At 41.9% G+C, this 22,464-nt stretch overlaps 1 protein-coding gene across 5 annotated transcripts in view; it reads right to left on the reverse strand.

Annotated features, from left to right (window-relative positions):
• The window catches only part of LOC140205050 (low choriolytic enzyme-like), a 131,664-nt gene that overhangs the window by 93,985 nt on the left and 15,215 nt on the right, over positions 1–22,464 (reverse strand). For all 5 annotated transcript variants that reach the window (XM_072272161.1, XM_072272163.1, XM_072272162.1 and 2 more), the window contains exon 4: positions 21,504–21,581. In XM_072272161.1, the coding sequence (XP_072128262.1) occupies positions 21,504–21,581 (78 nt within the window). The remainder of the gene's footprint in view (positions 1–21,503; positions 21,582–22,464) is intronic.

Raw genomic sequence — 22,464 nt, forward strand, 5'->3', positions numbered from 1 at the left:
TTCCATCAGCACCTTGTCCTACTTTAGCATTTAGATCTCCCATGACAATAACAATATCTTGAGATTTGCATCCATTCTTTGCTTGTTCAAACTCTTCATAGGATTTATCTATACCTTCATTTGTTCTACCTGTTGTTGGTGCATATACTTGTATAATTGTTAAATCAAATAGTTGTCCTCTGAACCTAACAAGGAACATTCTTTCTGATATTGCCCAATGTCCTAAAACACTTTTTGTCATGTTTTCATCCATAAGAATTCCTACTCCATTAGTATGGGTTATTCTACAAGAATAAACTAGTGTTTTATTTCTAATCTGAAATGTTCCAGCACCTATCCAACGAACTTCGCTAATTCCCATGATGTTAATCTTTAGTCTTTCCATTTCATTTATCACATTGTCCAATATTCCTGCTTGGTTTAGTGGCAATAATGTTCTTTTGTGTTAATTTAATTTTATGAGCAGTAGCTTGATGACAGTTGGGGTTTCCCTGCTGGCCAGAATCAACCCTACCGAGCGAAACATCTTCAGAGTTTTCTTGAAGATCCTCTTGACGCTGTTGTTGTGTGATACATTTTGTGAGTTTTCTTAGCAAACAGCAATGGTGGTTTGCTATTGCCAGCCGTTGGATGAACTAAAGAAATCGCCATTTCTCTTCCCAAGGACATTTGAGGTCGTAGCTCATCCGCCTTCTCTGTCATAAGTTCAGTTACTGAACCTGCCGGATCTGCCGTTGGCCTTCGCTCGTATCCTGAGCAGGAACCTTTGCAGGTGCTACCGTTCCGGGTTAGAGCGGCCCTGGGAACAATGAATGACTAAGGGGTTGTGGACCTGGAAAAGTACAGGTGATAACACTAGAAATCAAATTGACTTTATTACTATAAACCAAAGATTTAGTAACTCAGTGACTCAATGCAAAACATATCCAGGTGTAGACTGTAATAGTGACCATAACCCAGTACTACGTCATGCAAAAGTAAAACTTAAAAAACTAAAGAAGAAAATACCTGAACAATCCCTTGACTGCTTGCAATTAATTAAAGAAGAAAACTTAAGACAAAAATTTACAATTGAAGTAAGGAATAGATTTCAAAGCCTAGAAATAGAATCTGTTGAAGATGACAGCAATCATGTAGAAATGAAATTTAACTCTCTAAAGGATGCTTTGGTAGAATCAGCAAAGTCAGTGATTCCTAAAAAAGAAAAAAGCACAAAGAATAAATGGATGACAGATGACATCAAAAATCTAATGGAAGAAAGGAGACGGAAGAAAGCAAATCCAATAGAATATAAGTCCTTAGATAAAAAATTAAAAGCTTATGTCAAAAAGCCAAAGAAGAATGGTTAAACCAGGAATGTGAGCAAATAGATAGAATCCCTATTACTGATCCAAAAAGGTTACATCAACAAATTAAGAATATCACTGGTATAAAGCTCCTCTGTTCTTCAGGTGGATGTTTGAAAGCAAAGGACAGTACCATTATCATGAAAAAAGATGAGATTATGAACAGATGGACTGTATATTCAGGAATTGTTTGAAGACGATCAAGGCGAAAAACCAGAAATTAAGAAAAACATTGAAGGTCCAAGTATTTTAAAATCTGAAGTTCGTAATGCAATAAATATGATGAAGAAAGGAAAGGCAGCAGGTCCTGATGAATTAGTAACAGAACAAATTATTGCCCTTGAAGATTATGGAATTGAAAAACTTACTGATTTAATCAATGACATTTATGAGACTGGAATAATACCAGAAGAGATGAAAAAATTAGTATTTATCACTCTTCCTAAGAAAGCTAGAGCAATAGAATGTGAATTACATAGGACCACAAGTTTAGTGAGTCATATCACTAAGATACTTCCAAGAATTTTAATAACAAGAGCTAAAAGTAAGATACAAGCTGAAATAGGCAAAGAACAATGTGGTTTTGTGAAAGACAAAGGTACAAGAAACGCAATATTGATGTTAAGGATACTATCAGAACGAGCTATTCAAGTACAAAAAGATTTGTTTGTTTTATTGACTACACAAAAGCATTTGATAAAGTGAAGCACAATAAGTTATTTGAAATATTACAGAATATTCTAGATCTAGATTCGAAACACCTCTGCCTAATCAGAAATCTGTACTGGGAACAAACTGCCGCTGTAAGAATAGATGGAGAAGTGAGTCAGTTTATGAAAATCAAGAGAGGTGTTAGGGTGTGTTTTCTCCCCTGATTTATTTAATGTGTACAGTGAAACAATATTACAAAAAATAAGAGACATCTTGGGAATCAAATTTGGATGTGAAAACATCAATAATTTCAGATATGCAGATGACATTGTGTTAATTGCAATTACGAAGGAAGAACTACAAAACTTAATTGATATAATTGTTGAAGAAAGTGCAAAAATGGGTCTATCTATCAATTGCAAAAAGAATGTATGGTGATATCCAAAAAGGAGAATCCTATCTGCAGGCTGAGAATAAATGGGGAAGACATAAAACAAGTAAAGAACTTTTGGTGCTTAGGAAGCTGGGTGACATCGGATGGCAAGTGCGACATGGACATCAAAAGAAGAATAGGGATGGCAAAAGACACCTTTCCGAGAATGAAGAGTATACTGACCAATACTAAACTAGGCATGACAACCCGCCTCAGAGTACTGAAATGTTACATTTATCCAGTTATGTTGTATGGCTCAGAATGTTAGACAATATCTAGTAACATGAGGAAATGAATTGTAGCAGCAGAAATGTGGTTTTTGAGGAGGATGCAAAGAATATCATGGACGAAATGAATATCTAATGAGGATGTCATGAACAAAGCAAACACAAAAAGAGAAATAATGTATGAGATCATGAATAAGCAACGTAACTTCATTGGACATGTGATTAGGAAAGAGGAGTTAGAATGCACGGTAATTATGGGAAAGACTGAAGGGAAGAAAGCAAGAGGAAGTCAAAGACAAATGATGATGGAGACAGCAGCCAGAGAATTGGAAATGAACACCAATGAATTGATCCACTTGACCCGAAACAGGAGTGTGTGGGCCATGGCAGTCAAAGCTCAAACTGGGTACGGCACCTGATGATGATGATGATGATGATCTAAGAAAGTATGTGCTGACACTTGAGAGGGATCAAAGTAGATTTGCAAAAAGGATTCTGGGATTGAGAGGCTTATGATATGAAAAGCATTGTGTCACGCAGGTGAGAAACTGCTAGAAAGTTCAGCAGTCTAATGAACAAGGAGGCAATTAAAAGAGAGATAGCATGGCGCGAGCTGAGACACGAGCTGGGAAGTCACCATGGTAACAGCTCAGAGCAGTTGAGCTAACAGATGCTGGAATTTTGGATGGATTATAAAAAATTGATCCTTCAGTCTGATAACAGCAGAGCGGACACGACACGAAAGAACTGCGGAAGGTACCCAAGAAACCACTGGTGGAGTTTAAGACCACCACAAGGGTGGAGGCCCCGGACAGATTAATTTCGACCCATGATTACCAGTGCGGGTAAGAGCTTGCCTGTGGGGGGGTCTGCTGGTGGTGAACTCGTGCTGTGGGTTAGTAGACCGTTCCCTAGAAGGGGCTCTGTCCATCTGTGTCTGTGTGGGGGTCACACGAAGTGACTCTGAAGATTTCAAAAGCAAGAACAACTAAAGCTGCCAACTTGAACATCAACTCAACTCTCTCTCTCTCTCCATCAATTCAACTCGACGCAACACAAAGTGAACTGAACTGCTTAAACTTACCTGACACCGATATCTACCTCCTAGACTATTATTTTTTTTGTATCCACACACACATTTATGGATATATTTATTTATATAATAGTTTATAATCTGTATTGTATTATTCGGTTTAATGATATTAATTCGTAGTAGTAATAAATATAGTCTTAATTTATAGTAAACCAGACTCCAGGTGTGTTCCATTTCTGCTGGTCCTTTTCAACCTTGTCGCAGGGTTCATGACAGTTTGATGACACTGATCCTATAGAAATCTACAGTTTATTACAGGTCCTTCAGCCCACAATGTCATGCTGACCATGTAATCTACTCTAGAAATTGCCTAGAATTACCCCACTGCATAGTTCTCTATTTTTCCAAGCACCATGTACCTATCCAAGAGACTCTTAAAAGACCCTACTGTACCCACCTCTACCACAGACACTGGCACACATCCACCACTCTCTGTGAAAAACTTACCTCTGATATCCCCCTTGGACCTACTTCTAAGCACCTTAAACGACGCCCACTCATGTTAGCCACCTCAGCCGGAGAAAAAGCCCCTGGTTATCCACACGATCGATGCCTCTCATCATCTTATGCACCTCTATCAGGCCATCTTTCATCCTCTGTCGCTCCAAGGAGAAAAGGCCAAGTTCACTCAACCTATTCTCATTAGGCACACTCTCCAATTCAGGCAACATCCTTGTAAATCTTTACTGCACTCTTTCTATAGTATCCACATCCTTCCTGTAATGTGGTGACTAGAACTGAACACAGTACTCCAAGTGGGGTGTAACTAAGGTCTTATAGCTTTAACATTACCTCACGGCTCTGGAACTCAGTCCCACGGTTGATTCAGGCCATCACACCATACACCTTCTTAACAATACTGTCAACCTGCGCAGCAGCTTTGAGTGTCCTCTTGACATGGACCCCAAGATCTCACTGATCCTCCACACTGCCAAAAGTCTTACCATTAATATTATATTCTGTCTTCAAATGTAACCTACCGAAATGATCCACTTCACACTTATCTGGGTTGAACATCTGCCACTTCTCAGCCCAGTTTTGCATCCTATCGATGTCCCACTATAGCCTCTGACAACCCTCCCTACTATCCACAACACCCCAACTTTTGTGTCATCATCAGATTTACTAACCCACCCTTCTACTTGCTCATCCAGGTCATTTATAAAAATCACAAAGAGGAGGGGTCCCAAAATAGTTCCCTGCAGAACATCACTGGTCACCTTCCTCCATGCAGAATACGAACCATCTACAAACACCCTTTCCCTTCTCTGGGCAAGCCAATTCTGGATCCACAAAGCAAGGTCTCCTTTGATCCCATGGCTCATTACTTTCTGAATGACCCTTGCATGGGGAACCTTATCAAATATCTTACTGAAATCCATAAACACTACATCCACTGCTCTACCTTCATCAATCCGTTTTATTACACCATCAAAGAATTCAATCAGGCTCGACCTGCCCTTGACAAAGCTATGCTGACTATCCCTAATCAGATCATGTCTCTCCAAATGCTCATAATTCCTGCCTCTCAGGATCTTGCCCACCACTGAAGTAAGACTCACTTGGTCTATAATTTCCTGGGTTATCTCTACTCCCTTTCTTGTATAAAGGAACAATGTTTTCAACCATCCAATCCTCTGGTACTTCTCCTGCCCCTATTGATAATGCAAAGATCATTACCAAAGGCTCAGCATTCTCCTCCCTTGCTTCCCACAGTAGGCTAGGTTATACCTCATTCAGTCTCGGTGATTTATCTAACTTAATACCTTTCAACAGCTCCAGCACATCCTCTTTTTTAATGTCTATGCACTCAAGTGTTTCAGTCCACTGTCAATCATCCCCACAATTCCCAAGGTCCTTTTCACTGGTGAATACTGAAGTATTCATTAAGTACCTCCACTGGCTCCATGCACACGCTTTCACTATTGCATTTTATCAGTTCTATTCTCACACAACTCATCCTCTTGCTCTTTACATACCTGCAGAATGCCTTGGGGTTTTGCTTAATAATGTTTGCCAAGGCCTTCTCATGGCCCCTTCTGGCTCTCCTAGTTCTATTCTTAAGCTCCTTCCTGACACCCTTGTAACTTTCTAGAGCTCTAACAGTACCTAGTTTCTTGAACTTTCATAAGTGTTTCTTTTCTTCTTAACTAGATTTTCTACATCCTTTGTACACCTTGGTTCTTCTACCCTACCATCCTTTCCCTGCCTCAATGGAACATACCTATGCAGAACACCATGTAAATGTTCCCTGAACATTTGCCACATTTCTGCTGTGCATTTCCCTGAGAACAACTGCTCTCAATTTATGTTCCCGTATTCCTGCCCAATAGCATCATATTTCCCCCTACCTCAATTAAATGCTTTCCCAAATTGTCTGCTCCTATCCCTCTCCAGTCCTATGGTAAAGCAGATAGAGTTGTAATTACTACCTCCAAAATGCTCTCCCACCAAAAGATCTGACACCTGACCAGGTTCTTTTCCTGATACCAGATCGAGTACAGCCAGGAAACCTTCTTGAACACACCTAACAAACTCCACTCCATCTAAACCACTTGCTGTAAGGTGATGCCAGTTAATATTAGGAAAGTTAAAATCACCCATCATAACAATCTATTATTATAGCAATGAAATATATTCACTGAAATTCAGAAGATTGAGCGAGCATCTCATTGAGACCTATTGAATGTTGAAAGGCTTCAATAGAATGGATGTGGAGATGATGTTTCCCATGGTGATGGAGTCTAAGACCAGACGATACAGCCCCAGGATAGAGGGATGTCCATTTAGAACGTTGAGGGGGAATTTCTTTAGCCGGAGAGTGGTGGATCTAGGATATTCGTTGGCACAGGTGGCTGTGGAGGTCAAGTCATTTGGTATATTTAAGACAGAGGTTGATAGATTCTTGGTTAGTCAGGGCACGAAGGGATGTGGAGAGAAAGTAGGAGATTGAGGCTGTGAGAGAAATGGATCAGCCACGATGAAATGGTGGAGCAGTCTTGATGGACCAAACGGCCTGATTCTGCTCCTATATCTTATGGTTTTCATACACATGTATCTTAACTAGGGAGTTCTTTAGGCACTATCAATAATGTACCATACCTTCATATTCTAAGCTGTTTGCAACCTTATTCAATACAATCACTATGTAATTGTAAGAGTCTTCATTTTTGGTTCCTTATAAAGTAACCAGGATAGATTATTCTGATATTCGTATGCTTTGTGACCAGAGTTCTGCAAATTTTATTAACACATAGCAGAATACTTGGCCTTTAGAAAGTAATTTACTACAAACTGCAATTACATTTGAACAGTTTAATACCAAGTTATTCTAAACTAAAAAACTGAAATATTCTGATATTTCAATTTGTACTTTGATCCAAAAGTTCCTCATTTATATTACAGAAAAGGGGTGACAATGGACCTCTTAAAAAATATCAAGGCCATCCGCTGTGGAGCTGCAGCAGATGGCTAAGATTTTAATATCTATTTCTCCAAAGTGTTTACAAAGGAGAATATCGTGGATGTCAAAGAAATTAGGGTAATGTGGTGGTAAGGTATTCGATCATATGCATATTATGAAGAAAGAGTTATTTACAACCTTGAGGCGCAAAAAGGAGGACAAATCCTGAAGTACCCCTCTCCCCCCCCTCCCCCCCCGACCTTATGTCAGGTAACGGAAGAAATTGTGGTGGCCTTTGAATATTTGCTTCATGATTAGCAACCAGCAAAAATATTTTAAAAACTGCAGGGTGCTAGTGTTATTCAATTGTTCAAGAAAGCAAGGACAGACTAAGGAACTACAGGCTGGTGAGCCTGACTTCAACTGTAGTGGAGCTACTGGAGAGAATTGTGAAGGACAAGATCTACCATCACATGAATAGTCAAGGCCCGATTAGGAATAGTCAGCATGGTTTTGTGTGTCGGAGGTAATGTCTGACAAATATTATGAAGATGTTCCAAGAGGTAACTTGGAGGACAGATGAAGGTAGGGCTGTGGATGTTGTTTATATGTTCTATAGTAAGGCCATCACAAGGTCCCACATGGCAGGCTAATCTGGAAAATTAGGTTGCATAGGATTCAGAGAGAGCTAGCAAGGTGCAGAACGAATTGGCTCAACGATAGGAAGCGGAGGGTGATAGGTGAAGGCTGCTTCTCAGACTGGAGGCCTGAGACTAGTGGGGTGCTCTAAGGATCAGTACTAGGACTTGTTATTCATTATTTATATAAATGGTTTAGATATAAATGTACATGTCATGATTAGCAAGTTTGCAGATAATAATAAATTAGGAGGTCTTGTTGATATTGAAGTATGTTACAACGAATTGCAAAAAAGATCTTGATTAGTTTGGGAATGGCAAAAGGATTTCAAATTTACGTAAGAGTGAGGCAACATATTTTAGACAGTCAAACTAGAGTAGAACTTACACTGTGAATGACAAGGCCTGAAAGTACATGTGCACACTTTGCTGAAAACAGCTATGGAAATAGAGACGGTGATGAAGTAGCCATTTACAATGCTGGCCTTCATCAGACAGGGCATCAAGTTTAGGTAGGGACATCACATTGCAGTTGCTGGTGAGGCTGCAATTTGGAATATACATAGAAAATAGACCACCCAATAGTAACAGGGACATCGAGGAGCAGCTAAGGAGACAGATTCTGGAAAGGAGTAATAATAACAGGGTTGTTGTGGTATCTCCCTACAGTGAGGGGTTTAGACAGTGTGGAGCTTGTTAGGTGTGTTCAGGAAGGTTTCTTGGCACAATACGTAGATAAGCCTACAAGAGGAGTCTGTACTTGATCTGGTACTGGGAAGTGAACCTGGTCAGGTGTCAGGTCTCTCAGTAGGAGAGCATTTTGGAGATAGAATTGTGATCACTATCTCCTTTACTATAGCATTGGAGAGGGATAGGAACAGACAAGCTAGGGAAATGTTTAACTGGAGTAAGGGGAACTATGAGGCTATCAGGCGGGAACTTGGAAACATAAATTGGAAAAAGATGTTCTCAGGGAAACGTACCGAAGAAACGTGGCAAATGTTCAGGGGGTATTTGCATGGGGTTCTGAGTAGATACGTTCCAATGAGACATGGAAAGGATGGTAGGGTACAAGGTTCGTTATGCACAAAGGCTGTTGTAAATCTAGTCAAGAAGAAAAGAAGAGCTTACAAAAGGTTAAAAAAAACTAGGTAATGACATGAATCTAGAACATTATAAGGTTAGCAGGAAGGAGTTTAAGAATTAAATCAGGAGAGCCAGAAGGGGCCATGAGAAGGCCTTGGCGGACAGGATTAAGGAAAACTCCAAGGCATTCTACAAGTATGTGAAGAGCAATAGGATAAGCCATGAGAGAATAGGACAATGGAAAAGTGTGTATGGAACTGGAGGAAATAGCAGAGGTACTTAATGAATACTTTGCTTCAGTATTCACTACGGAAAAGGATCCTGGCGACTGTAGGGATGACTAGCAGTGGACTGAAAAGCTTGAGAATGTAGATATTAAAAAAAAAGGATGTGCTGGAGCTTTTGCAAAGTATCAAGTTGGATAAGTCACCGGGACTAGACGGGATGTACCCCAGGCTACTGTGGGAAGTGAGGGAGGAGATTGCTGAGCCTCTGGCAATGATCTTCACATCATCAATGAGGACGGGAGAGGTTCCGGAGGATTGGAGGGTTGCGGATATTGTTCTCTTATTCAAGAAAGGGAATAGGGATAGCCCAGGAAATTATAGGCCAGTGAATCTTACTTCAGTGGTTGGTAAGTTGATGGAGAAGATCCTGAGAGGCAGGATTTATGAACATTTGGAGAGGCATAATATGATTAGGAATAGTCAGCATGGCTTTGTCAAGGGCAGGCCATACCTTATGAGCCTGATTGAATTTTTTGAGGATGTGACTAAACACATTGATGAAGGAAGAGCAGTAGATGTAGTGTGTATGGATTTTAGCAAGGCATTTGATAAGGTACCCCATGCAAGGCTTATTGAGAAAGTAAGGAGGCATGGGATCTAAGGGGACATTGCTTTGTGGATCTGAACTGGCTTGCCCACAGAAGGCGAAGAAAGGTTGTAGATGGGTCATATTCTGCATGGAGGTCGGTGACCAGTGGTGTGCCTCAGGGATCTGTTCTGGGACCCTTACTCTGCGTAATTTTTATAAATGACCTGGATGAGGAAGGGCAGGGATGAGTTAGTAAGTTTGCTGATGACACAAAGGTTGGAGGTGTTGTGGATAGTGTGGAGGGCTGTCAGAAGTTACAGTGGGACATTGATAGGCTGCAAAACTGGGCTGAGAAGTAGCAGATGGAGTTCAACCCAGATAAGTGTGAAGTGGTTCATTTTGGTAGGTCAAATATGATGGCAGAATATAGTATTAATGGTAAGACTCTTGGCAGTGTGGAGGATCAGAAGGATCTTGGGGTCCGAGTCCACAGGACACTCAAAGCTGCTGTGCAGGTTGACTCTGTGGTTAAGAAGGCATATGGTGTATTGGCCTTCATCAATCGTGGAATTGAACTTAGGAGCCGAGAGGTAATGTTGCTGCTGTACAGGACCACACTTGGAGTACTCTGCTCAGTTCTGGTCGCCTCACTGCAGGAAGGATGTGGAAGTCATAGAAAGGGTGCAGGGGAGATTTACAAGGATGTTGCCTGGATTGGGGAACATGCCTTATGAGAATAGGTTGAGTGAACTCGGCCTTTTCTTCTTAGAGCGACAGAGGATGAGAGGTGACTTGACAGAGGTGTACAAGATAATGAGAGGCTTTGATCATGTGGATAGTCAAAGGCTTTTCCCCAGGGCTGAAATGGCTAGCATGAGAGGGCATAGTTTTAAGGTGCTTGGAAGTAGGTACAGAGGAGCTGTCAGGGTTAAGTTTCTTTTTTAAAAACGCAAAGGGTGGTGAGTGCGTGGAATAGGCTGCCGGCAGCATTGGAGGTGGAAACGATCGGGTCTTTTAAGGGACTCCTGGATGGGTACATGGAGCTTAGAAAAATAGAGGGCTATTGGTAAAGCCTAGATAGTTTTAAGGTAGGGACATGTTCGGCACAGCTTTGTGGGCTGAAGGGCCTGTATTGTGCTGTATGTTTTCTATGTTTCTAAAATCTGGAGGGCAAAGAGAAAGCTTAAAATGGACCTGGCAGGAAAAATCCCAAGAGATTCATAGCTATATTAAGAGTAAAAGGGCAGCTAGGGAGAGAATATGTCCTCCTAGAGATCAGCAGGGCTGCCTATGTCTTGAACTGCCAGTAATGGATGGGATTTTTAACAAATATTATTCCTTGATGTTCACTGAGAAAGTCACAGCTGTTACTCAAGAGATACAGGAAACAATGCAGATGTTTTGGAGGACATTCATATTACTAGGGAGGAGGTATTTGCAGCCTTACAGTGCATTAAGCTGCATTAACACCTAGTGCCTCACCAAATACATCCTCAGACTCTGTAGGAGGATACAGAGGATATTGTGGAGACCCTTCCAGAGTTATTTGCTCCACTGTTAGTCAATGGTGAAGTTCCTGAAGATGGAAAGTTTGCTAAATTTCCATCGTTTAAGATGCTTAGCAAGAACAAGCCAGGGGTACAACAGGCTAGTCAGCTTGACATCAGTAGTAAGTTCCAAGTTTAAAGTAGATTTTATTATTAAAGTACATCTATGTTACATATACAACCTTGAGATTCATTTTTTTGCAGAAATACTTAACAAATCTATAGAATAGTAACTATAACAAGATCAATGAAAGATCCTGTAGAAGACAACAAACTGTGCAAATGTAAATCTAAATAAATGTATGAGGGAGATACAAGTATTAATGTATAAATAACAAGAACACAAGTTGAAAAGCTCTTGAAAGTGAGTTAATTAGTTCTGGGAACATTTAAATGATGGGAAGTTGAGTATAGTTTTCCCCTTTTGCTTAAGAGCCTGACGGTTGCGGGTAGTAACTGTTCTTGAACCTGATGGTGAGAGTTCTGAGGCTCTTGTACCTTCTACTGGATGGAAGCAGTAAGAAGAGAGCACGACCTGGGTGGTGGGAATCCCTGATGATGGATGCTGCTTTCTTACGACAGTGCTGGGAGGGTTTCACTCATGATGTACCGGGCTAAATCTGCTACTTTTTGTAGGATTTTCCATTCAGAATTTCACTTATGTGCTGGGACCAGGCCAGGTCCTCTGAAATAGTAACGCTTAGGAATTTAAAGTCGATAACCTTTACCTCTGATCCTCCAATGAGATTTGGCTCATGGACCTCAGGTGTCCCTCGCCCTGGTCTTGCTGACATTGAGTGAGAGGTTGTTATGACACCATTCAGCCAGATTTTCAATCTCCCTCATACATGCTGATTCATCACCATCATTGTTTCGGTCCACAATAGTGGTATCACCAGCAAACTTGAATATGACATTGGAACTGTGCTTAGCCACACAGTGATAAGTGTAAAGCAAATGTGGATAGTGTAGAAGACTGGCAAAGAATACAGTGCAATATAGATCAGTTGCAGATATGGGCAAGACCTTTAACAGTGTTACTGAACAGAGAGATCTTGGGGTCCACATTCATAGCTCCATGAAAGTGTCTACACAGATCTATAGGGTGGTTAAGGCAGCTTACAGAATGCTAGTTTTTATTATTTGAGGTACTGAGTACAAAAGAGGTTTTGTTTTAACTTTATAAAACCCTGATTAGGCTACATCTGGAGTATTTCATACAGTTCTGGTCATCCTACTGTAGGAAGGATGTTGAAACTTTTGAGAGGGCGCAGATGAGTTTAACCAGGATGCTACCTGGCTTGAGTGGCTGGACAAACTTGGGTTGTTTTCTTTGCAGTGGTGGAGGCTGAAGGGAGAACAGATAGAAGTTTATAAGATTATGAGAAGCATGGATAGAGTAGACAAGGAGCGTCCTTTTCTCAGGGTAGAAATGCCAACCAGCAGGTATGCATTGAAAATGAGAGGGGGTAGGTTCAAAGGGAATGTGACGGGTAATTTTTTTACTCAGAGTGGTGGATACTAGAATGCATTACAGAGTATGATGGTAGAGGCAAATACAGTAGAGGCTTTTAAGAGGTATTTAGATGGGCATGTGAAGGTGAGGAAAATGGATGGATATGGATATTGTGTAGTTAAGAGAGACTAGTTTTTGGGGATTTTTCATTTACTCTTTAGTTGGTTTGACCAATATTGTGGGCCCAAAGGCCTGTTCCTGTGCTGTGCTGTGCTGTGCTGTGCTGTTCTGTGTTCTATGAATAGAGCAGGACACAAGTTGGAGCAGAACCAAGTCGCCTCACAGGCAGGAGCTGATATGTTTCATCAACAACGTCTCAGAACAGTTAATCATTGTGGATGCAAGTGCAACTGGGCGAAAGTCTTGAGGTACATCACCACACTTTTCTTAGGCACTAGTATAATTGAAGCCTGCTTGAAGTAGGTGGGAACCACACACTGCCAAAGAGAGAGACAGATCTCAGTGACCACACCAGCCAGTTGTTCAGTACAGGTCTTTAGTACGTGGCCAGATACCCCGTCCAGTCCGGATGCTTTCCATGGACTCACCCTCCTGAAAGGCAGCCAGTACATCAGCTTGAGAGACTGAAATCTTAGCATCATTGGGGTATGTGGGAGTTTGTGAAGGTTCCTCAATGTTTTGACGGTCAAAGTGAGCAGAGAACGCACTGAGCTCATCTGGAAGCGAAGTGTAGCCATGCTGTCTCCCATGTTGCTTGATTTAACTTTATAAGAGGTGATGGCATTCAAGCCCTGCCACAGCTGCTGAACATCCTTTGTTGATTCAAGTTTGGTCTGGAATTTCCACTTTGCCTGTGAAATGGGTTTCTGGAGAGTGTACCTGCACCTTTTGTAACTTTCTTAGTTTCCAGACTTGAATGCCCTCAGATTTTGGACCTTGTGGTTTATCCAGGGCTTCTGATTGGGGACTCTGAGCAACTTAGTGAGGACACACTTGTCTACAGCTATTTTAATAAAGTCCATTACAACCATTGTGTATTTATTCAGATCCCTAGATGAATGCTTGAACACAACCCAGTCCACTGACTCAAAGCAATCCTGTAAGCACTCCTCTCCCTCCCACGACTACATCTTTGTTGTCCTAATTTCTGGAGCTTTGCTTTATGCCTCTGCTTATATGAAGGTAGAAGGATAGCCAATTGATCTGATTTACCAAAATGCAGTCTGGGCAAGGAGTGGTAGGCATCCCTTATCTTAGTATAACAGTGCTCTAGTGTGTTGGGACCTCTGGTGCTACCTCTTACATGCTGGGGTATTTAGGCAGGGTTTTCTTCAAACAAGCCTGGTTGAAATGCATCAGGATTGGCTGTTTCTTGTTTGTAGATGACATTGTGCAGTGAACTGTCACGAGCGCTTGATTATAATGGACGGATTTCAACTATTAGATGTTCAAGGTCGGAGAACATGAATTCAACAGAACCACCAATGAAAGTTAACCATAAAACACACCTTCTTCTTTTTCCTTTCCTGAGTCAGTTCCTGAGGAAGTTACTGGTGGAAATTCTGAGTATTTGGATAAAGATTGATTAGGAGGCATCAGAATGGCTTTATACATGGGAATTGTGCTTGATGAACCTTTTTAGAGTTTCTGTTTTGAAGATGTAATCAGAAAGGTAGATGAATTGGAGCAGTGAATGCTGTCTATTGGAGTTTAGTCAGGCCCCTGACAAGGACCTGCATACTGTAGTAGGCTATTCTGGAAGGTTAGGTCTCACTGAATCTAAGGGGAACTAGTTACATGGATTCAAAATTGGCTTGGAAGTAGGAAGCAGAGGGTGATGATGGTATGTCTTGTTTTGGAATGGAGACAGGTAACTATATATCCACACCACAGGGGTGGCTTTGGGACACAAGTTATTTGTTATTTAACTATGTGATTTGGATTCAAATGCACAAGTTTGTGGGTAACACAAAGTTAGGTATTGTTTATAGTTAAGAAAGTTATCAAAGAATGCAGGAGATCAGTTAGGGAAGAGGGCTGAGAAATAGCAAGTGGATTTCAATACAGGTAAGTGTGAGGTGATGCATTTGGAAAGTCAAATTAATGTAGGACTTATACTATAAACTTAGCTGGCGTGACATCTGGGAGATGGAGGGATCTCAGCAAAGTTTTGTCATCAGAGCCACTTATGACCTCCTACCCACATCCCAGAACCTGAACCAGTGGTGGGGAGAAGACCCCACTTGCTCTCTTTGTCAAGCACCTGGATTACTAAGGCACATTTTAACAGGATGCACCACGAGCCTCACCCAGGGGCGGTACACTTGGCAGCATAACCAAGTTCTCAGACAGCTGGCATCAATCTTGGAACAGAGGCGAATCACCACAAATGCTCTCCCACAAACATCAGCAGGAAATGTCCACATCACATGATTTGTACCAGCAGGCCAACCTCCAAAGCACCATACAACATCAAAAGATGTAACAATTTTGCAGGTTGCTCGGGATTGGAAAATGGACATGGACTTAGAGAAGAAGCTTGTGTTTCCCTCAGACATTGTGGCTACAACACTCCGGCCAAACATGGTCCTGTGGTCCACAACAGCCAAGCTGGCGTATGTTGTGGAATTGACAGTACCATGGGAAGATGGTGTCGAAGAAGCTTATGAGAGGAAAAAGACCAAGTACTCTGAACTGGCAACTGTAGCTGCCCAGAATGGCTGGAAGACCAAGATTTTCCCTGTAGAAGTGGGATGCAGGGGATTTGTTGCTACATCTATGACCAGTCTATTGAAGAAGATGGGGGTAAGGGGTCACTCCCTCCAACAAGCAATCAAGGCCTTGTCAAATGCAGCAGAAAAAAGCAGCAACTGGATTTGGATTAAAAGGAAAGACAACAACTGGGCTGCAAGATGAAGACAGGAGGGTATGGAACTGAGGGGGGTGTATCTGGGATGCCAGGTAGCACCATTGAGCCCTCTGGAGATGTTGTGGGCTTATCAACGAAATGCCAAAGAAGGAGGGTGCCCACCTGATGACCCCGATGACGTACCTACCCTCCCTCCTTGTTACCAATCCAAACCCACTGCCAACATCGAGAGTGCCAACTTACCACAGGGATTGAAACATCAAGTCCTAATAACTCTACTGAATGGTAGGGCACTAGGGGTGATATTGGAACAGAAGGACTTAGGAATACAAGGACATTGTTCATTGAACGTGGCGCCACAGGCAAACAGGGTGGTGAAAAAGGTGTTTAGCACATTAGACTTCATCAGTATGAGCACTGAGTATAGGAGTTAAGACATTATGTTTCAGTTGCATAAGTGTTGGTGAGGCTATACTTGGAGTATTCTGTACAATTTTGATCACCCTGTTATTGCAAAGCATGGTTAAACTGGAAAAATAACAGGTAAGATTTGCAAGGGGTTATATGGAGAGGTTGGCCAGGCTAAGAGTTTATTTCCTGAAATGTCCAAGAAGGGGAGACTGCATAGAAATATTTAAAATTATGAGAGGCATAGATAAGGTAGACGACATCTTTTACTCAGAACAGGCATCCAAAACTAGGGATCATAGGGATCGTAGTTTTAAAGTGAGAGGGAAAGATTTAAAAGGGACCTGAAAGACATCATTTTCCATGCAGGGGGTGGTGAGTAGATAGAACAAGCTGCCAGAGGAAGTGGTTGAAGTAGGTACAATGTCATCTAAAAATCACTTGGACAGGTCCATGGAGGGGTGGGGCTTGGAGAATTATGGGCCGAATATATTTACATAGAGTGCCGACTAACTGGCTGAAGTGTTCAAGGGCATCTTTAATCACTCACTGCTGCGTTCTGTGGTTTTCAACTTTTTCAAAGGGCATCATACCACTTTTCACCATCATCAAAGGGCACAGTATTACATCAAGATCTTGAGGTGGCAGAACTGAAGGAGCCAACCCTCAGTGCTTAAACTGGCATTCATTGAATAAAACTTAGCTGAGAAATTCAGTTTCGGAGTATGGACCTCTTGGAAATCCTACAAGACTTCTCCTTTGTGATTTCTTTGGAGCTTTTGTTTTCCATAGGAAGTGCAGAGTGGTGTGAATACTGAAGTTTTAGGTATTCTGCAATCCCACAAATTCATTTGCCTTCTATTGTTGGTTTCTAATATTTTTCCTTGAGAGAGCATTGTGACCGAACTAAAACAGCACTGAGCTTCAGGTTATGACAAATTGTGAATTAGCTGCCAATGTCAGAAATAATCTGGAAGCTAGGAACATCAAAGTGGCATCAACGCTAAAAGAAGGATGCTATACAGCTAGAGGTTAAGGATTTTAACATGCGAGTAGATTGGAAAAATCGGGTCGGCACTGGATCTCAAGAGAGAGAATTTGTAGAATGTCTGCGAGATGGCTTTTTAGAACAGCTTGTCGTTGAGTCCACTAGGGGATCGGCTGTACTGGATTGGGTATTGTGTAATGAACCGGAGGTGATTGGAGAGATTGAGGTGAAAGAACCCTTAGGAGGCAGTGATTGAGTTCACTGTGAAATTAGAAAAAGAGAAGCCGAAATCTGATGTGTCGGTGTTTCAGTGGAGTAAAGGAAACTACAGTGGCATGAGAGAGAAACTGGCCAAAGTTGACTGGAAAGAGACACTGGCGGGAAAGACGGCAGAGCAGCAGTGGCTGGAGTTTATGCGAGAAATGAAGAATGTGCAAGACAGGTATATTCCATAAAAGAAGAAATCTTCGAGTGGAAAAAGGATGCAACCGTTTTTGACAAGAGAAGTCAAAGCCAAAGTTAAAGCAAAGGTGAGGGCATATAAGGAAGCAAAAATTAGTGGGAAGACAGAGGATTGGGAAGTTTTTAAAACTTTACAAAAGGAAACCAAGAAGGTCATTAAGAGAGAAAAGATTAACTATGAAAGGAAACTAGCAAATAATATCAAAGAGGATACTAAAAGCTTTTTCAAGTATATAAAGAGTAAAAGACAGGTGAGAGTAGATATAGGACCGACAGAAAATGATACTGGAGAATTTTTTTAAAGAAAGGGGCTTCCCTTCCTCCACTATCAACTCTGCTCTTAAACGCATCTCCCCCATTTCACGTACATCTGCTCTCACTCCATCCTCCCGCCACCCCACTAGGAATAGGGTTCCCATGGTCCTCACCTACCACCCCACCAGCCTCCGGGTCCAACATATTATTCTCCATAACTTCCGCCACCTCCAACGGGATCCCACCACTAAGCACATCTTTCCCTCCCACCCTCTCTCTGCATTCCGCAGGGATCGCTCCCTACACAACTCCCTTGTCCATTCGTCCCCCCCATCCCTCCCCACTGATCTCCCTCCTGGCACTTATCTGTGTAAGCGGAACAAGTGCTACACATGCCCTTACACTTCCTCCCTTACCACCATTCAGGGCCCCAAACAGTCCTTCCAGGTGAGGTAACACTTCACCTGTGAGTCGACTGGGGTGATATACTGCGTCCGGTGCTCCCGTTGTGGCCTTTTATATATTGGCGAGACCCGACGCAGACTGGGAGACCGCTTTGCTGAACATCTACGCTCTGTCCGCCAGAGAAAGCAGGATCTCCCAGTGGCCACACATTTTAATTCCACATCCCATTCCCATTCTGACATGTCTATCCACGGCCTCCTCTACTGTAAAGATGAAGCCACACTCAGGTTGGAGGAACAACACCTTATATTCCGTCTGGGTAGCCTCCAACCTGGTGGCATGAACATCGACTTCTCTAACTTCCGCTAGGCCCCACCTCCCCCTAGTACCCCATCTGTTACTTATTTTTATGCACACATTCTTTCTCTCACTCTCCTTTTTCTCCCTCTGTCCCTCGGAATATACCTCTTGCCCATCTTCTGGGTCCCCCCCCCCGTCTTTCTTCCCGGACCTCCTGTCCCATGATCCTCTCGTATCCCCTTTTGCCAATCACCTGTCCAGCTCTTGGCTCCATCCCTCCCCCTCCTGTCTTTCTCGGCCTGAAACGTCGGCTGCACCTCTTCCTACAGATGCTGCCTGGCCTGCTGCGTTCACCAGCAACTTTGATGTGTGTTGCTGGAGAAATTGTAATGGGAGATGAGGAGATGGCAGAGGAACTGAACAAGTATTTTGCATCAGTCTTCACTGAGGAAGACAGCAGGATACCGGACACTCAAGGGTGGCAGGGAAGAGAAGTGTGCGCAGTCACAATTACGACAGAGAAAGTACTCAGGAAGCTGAATAGGCTAAAGGTCGATAAATCTCCTGGACCAGATGGAATGCACCCTCGTGTTCTGAAGGAAGTAGCTGTGGAGATTGCGGAGGGATTAGCGATGATCTTTCAAAAGTCGATAGATTCTGGCATGGTTCCGGAAGACTGGAAGATTGCAAATGTCACTCCGCTATTTAAGAAGGGGGCAAGGAAGCAAAAAGGAAATTATAGACCTGTTAGCTTGACGTCGGTGGTAGGGAAGTTGTTGGAGCTGATTGTCAAGGATGAGGTTACAGAGTACCTGGAGGCATATGACAAGATAGGCAGAACTCAGCATGGATTCCTTAAAGGAAAATCCTGCCTGACAAACCTATTACAATTTTTTGAGGAAATTACCAGTAGGCTAGACAAGGGAGATGCAATGGATGTTGTATATTTGGATTTTCAGAAGGCCTTTGACAAGGTGCCACACATGAGGCTGCTTAACAAGATAAGAGCCATGGAATTACAGGAAAGTTACATACGTGGATAGAGCGTTGGCTGATTGGCAGGAAACAGAGAGTGGGAATAAAGGGATCCTATTCTGGTTGGCTGCCGGTTACCAGTGGTGTTCCACAGGGATCAGTATTGGGGCCGCTTCTTTTTACATTGTACATCAATGATTTGGATTATGGAATAGATGGCTTTGTGGCTAAGTTTGCTGACGATATGAAGATAGGTGGAGGGGCCAGTAGTGCTGAGGAAACGGAGAGTCTGCAGAGAGACTTGGATAGATTGGAAGAATGGGCAGAGAAGTGGCAAATGAAGTACAATGTTGGAAAGTGTATGGTTATGCACTTTGGCAGAAAAAATAAACGGCTAGACTATTATTTAAATGGGGAAAGAATTCAAAGTTCTGAGATGCAACGGGACTTGGGAGTCCTCGTACAGGATTCCCTTAAAGTTAACCTCCAGGTTGAGTCGGTAGTGAAGAAGGCGAATGCAATGTTGGCATTCATTTCTAGAGGAATATAGTATAGGAGCAGGGATGTGATGTTGAGGCTCTATAAGGCGCTGGTGAGACCTCACTTGGAGTACTGTGGGCAGTTTTGGTCTCCTTATTTAAGAAAGGATGTGCTGACGTTGCATGTGCTGAGGGTACAGAGAAGATTCACTAGAATGATTCCGGGAATGAGAGGGTTAACATATGAGGAACGTTCGTCCGCTCTTGGACTGTATTCCTTGGAGTTTAGAAGAATGAGGGGAGACCTCATAGAAACATCTTGAATGTTAAAAGGCATGGACAGAGTGGATGTGGCAAAGTTGTTTCCCGTGATGGGGGAGTCTAGTACGAGAGGGCATGACTTCAGGATTGAAGGGCGCCCTTTCAGAACAGAAATGCAAAAAAATTTTTTTAGTCAGAGGGTGGTGAATCTATGGAATTTGTTGCCACGGGCAGCAGTGGAGGCCAAGTCATTGGGTGTATTTAAGGCAGAGATTGATAGGTATCTGAGTAGCCAGGACATCAAAGGTTATGGTGAGAACGCGGGACAGTGGGACTAAATAGGATAAAATGGATCAGCTCATGATAAAATGGCGGAGCAGACTCAATGGGCCGAATGGCCTACTTCTGCTCCTTTGTCTTATGGTCTTATGGAATCAAATCTTAAGAACGCTATGGGCCTCTACTTTCCAAACTTTTGCAACCATAGATTGTAGGTAAAACACTCCTTAGATAGATCACTTTAGGGGAGTGAAACCCTATATATTAAGTGGCCATGAGACCTTCTAGCCTCTCCCTTTGGGATTCTTAGGGAAAGTCAATCCTGCCAATGACATTATAGTCTACCTCCCATTCATTCAGCATGCTAACGTGCCAACCACTGAAGCATTTATGCAAAGTTTAATTACGAGAAAGATAATTACATCTTCACCATTGTAGCATTGGCTGTTTGGGGCTCCCTACTTTAATAGTAATTTGAAATTCCTATGTAGTTCACTGCCTACCTTGTGAAAAGTGGTTGAACAGCTTATCAAAAAGGATGGCTGCTATGAAATGAGTATGGTTAAATGTTGCTTCCTCTGATTTTTCCCTCAACATATCCTTAATCAAACAAGTTTGATTATTTTTTTCATTGAGGAATATTCTAACTGACCTTAGAAGAGAATTGAGGTCACAGATGCACACACTACAAATGTCCTCTATGCATGTGTGCAACATCTATTCATACAGTTTTTGCAGTCTGCACAAGCTATAGTTTTATTGTGACTTACACTCAACTTTTAAGATTTATTTGCATAGCAAACAGAAACATTAATGAACTTTTAGACCACAACAACTCAGTTTTTTAAAGTTTTGCTGTACCTATATTGGTCAACAAATTAACCTACATTATACTTCAAAATATGTTTCACTGGTTTGAAAGTGCTTTTGGACATCCTTAAATGGACATGGAAGATGCAATACAAATATAAATAGTTTACTGACATGGTCTAATGTACTGTAATCTAAAACTGATTTGCAGAATGAATTCATAAATGAGGTAACATTACTTGAGTTACATTGCATTACATATGATTTCTTAACAAAAGCACTATATGATTCTTACCCAGATCTTGGTTAATTTTTGAAATCTTGGCGAAAATATCCACATCACTAGATTCCTGAATTCCTTTTTGCGATTGACCTTATAATAAATCACAGATGTCAATTTTTTGAAAATTCATAATAGTACAGTATTGTCTCCCAATTTATTCCTTTAATTTTAAGAAAATACTTTATCCCTGTTAATAATTAAAAGCTAGGTGACCCTAAGAATTGGTAGGAGGATGCACAGAATCTTCAGGACTTCAAAATACAGTGGATTCTGGTTAATTAGAATCATAGAACCACAGAACATTACAGCACAGAAACAGGTCTTTTGGCCCTTCTTGGCTGTGCCGAACCATTCTTCTGCCAAGTCTCACTGACCTGCAACTGGACCATATCCTTCCATACACCTCTCATCGATATACCTGTCCAAGTTTTTCTTAAATGTTAAAAGTGAGCGGGCATTTACCACTTCATCTGACAGTTCATTCCACACTCCCACCACTCTCTTTGTGAAGAAGCCCCCCCTAACGTTCCCTTTAAACTTTTCCCCCTTCACCCTTAACCCATGTTTTTTTTCTCCCCTAGCCTTAGTGGAAAAAGCCTGCTTGCATTCACTCACTCTGTCTATACCCATCATAATTTTATATACCTCTATCAAATCTCCCCTCATTCTTCTATGCTCCAGGGAATAAAGTCCTAACCTATTCAAACTTTCTCTGTAACTCACTTTCTCAAGTCCCGGCAACATCCTTGTAAACCTTCTCTGCACTCTTTCAACCTTATTAATATCCTTCCTATAATTTGGTGACCAAAACTGCACACAATACTCCAAATTCGGCCTCACCAATGCCTTATACAACCTCATCATAACATTCCAGCTCTTATACTCAATATTTTGATTAATAAAGGCCAATGTATCAAAAGCTCTCTTTACGACCCTATCTACCTGTGACGCCACCTTTAGGGAATTTTGTATC

Source organism: Mobula birostris, chromosome 11 (genome assembly GCF_030028105.1).
Source record: "Mobula birostris isolate sMobBir1 chromosome 11, sMobBir1.hap1, whole genome shotgun sequence".
Classification (NCBI taxonomy): Eukaryota; Metazoa; Chordata; class Chondrichthyes; order Myliobatiformes; family Myliobatidae; genus Mobula; species Mobula birostris.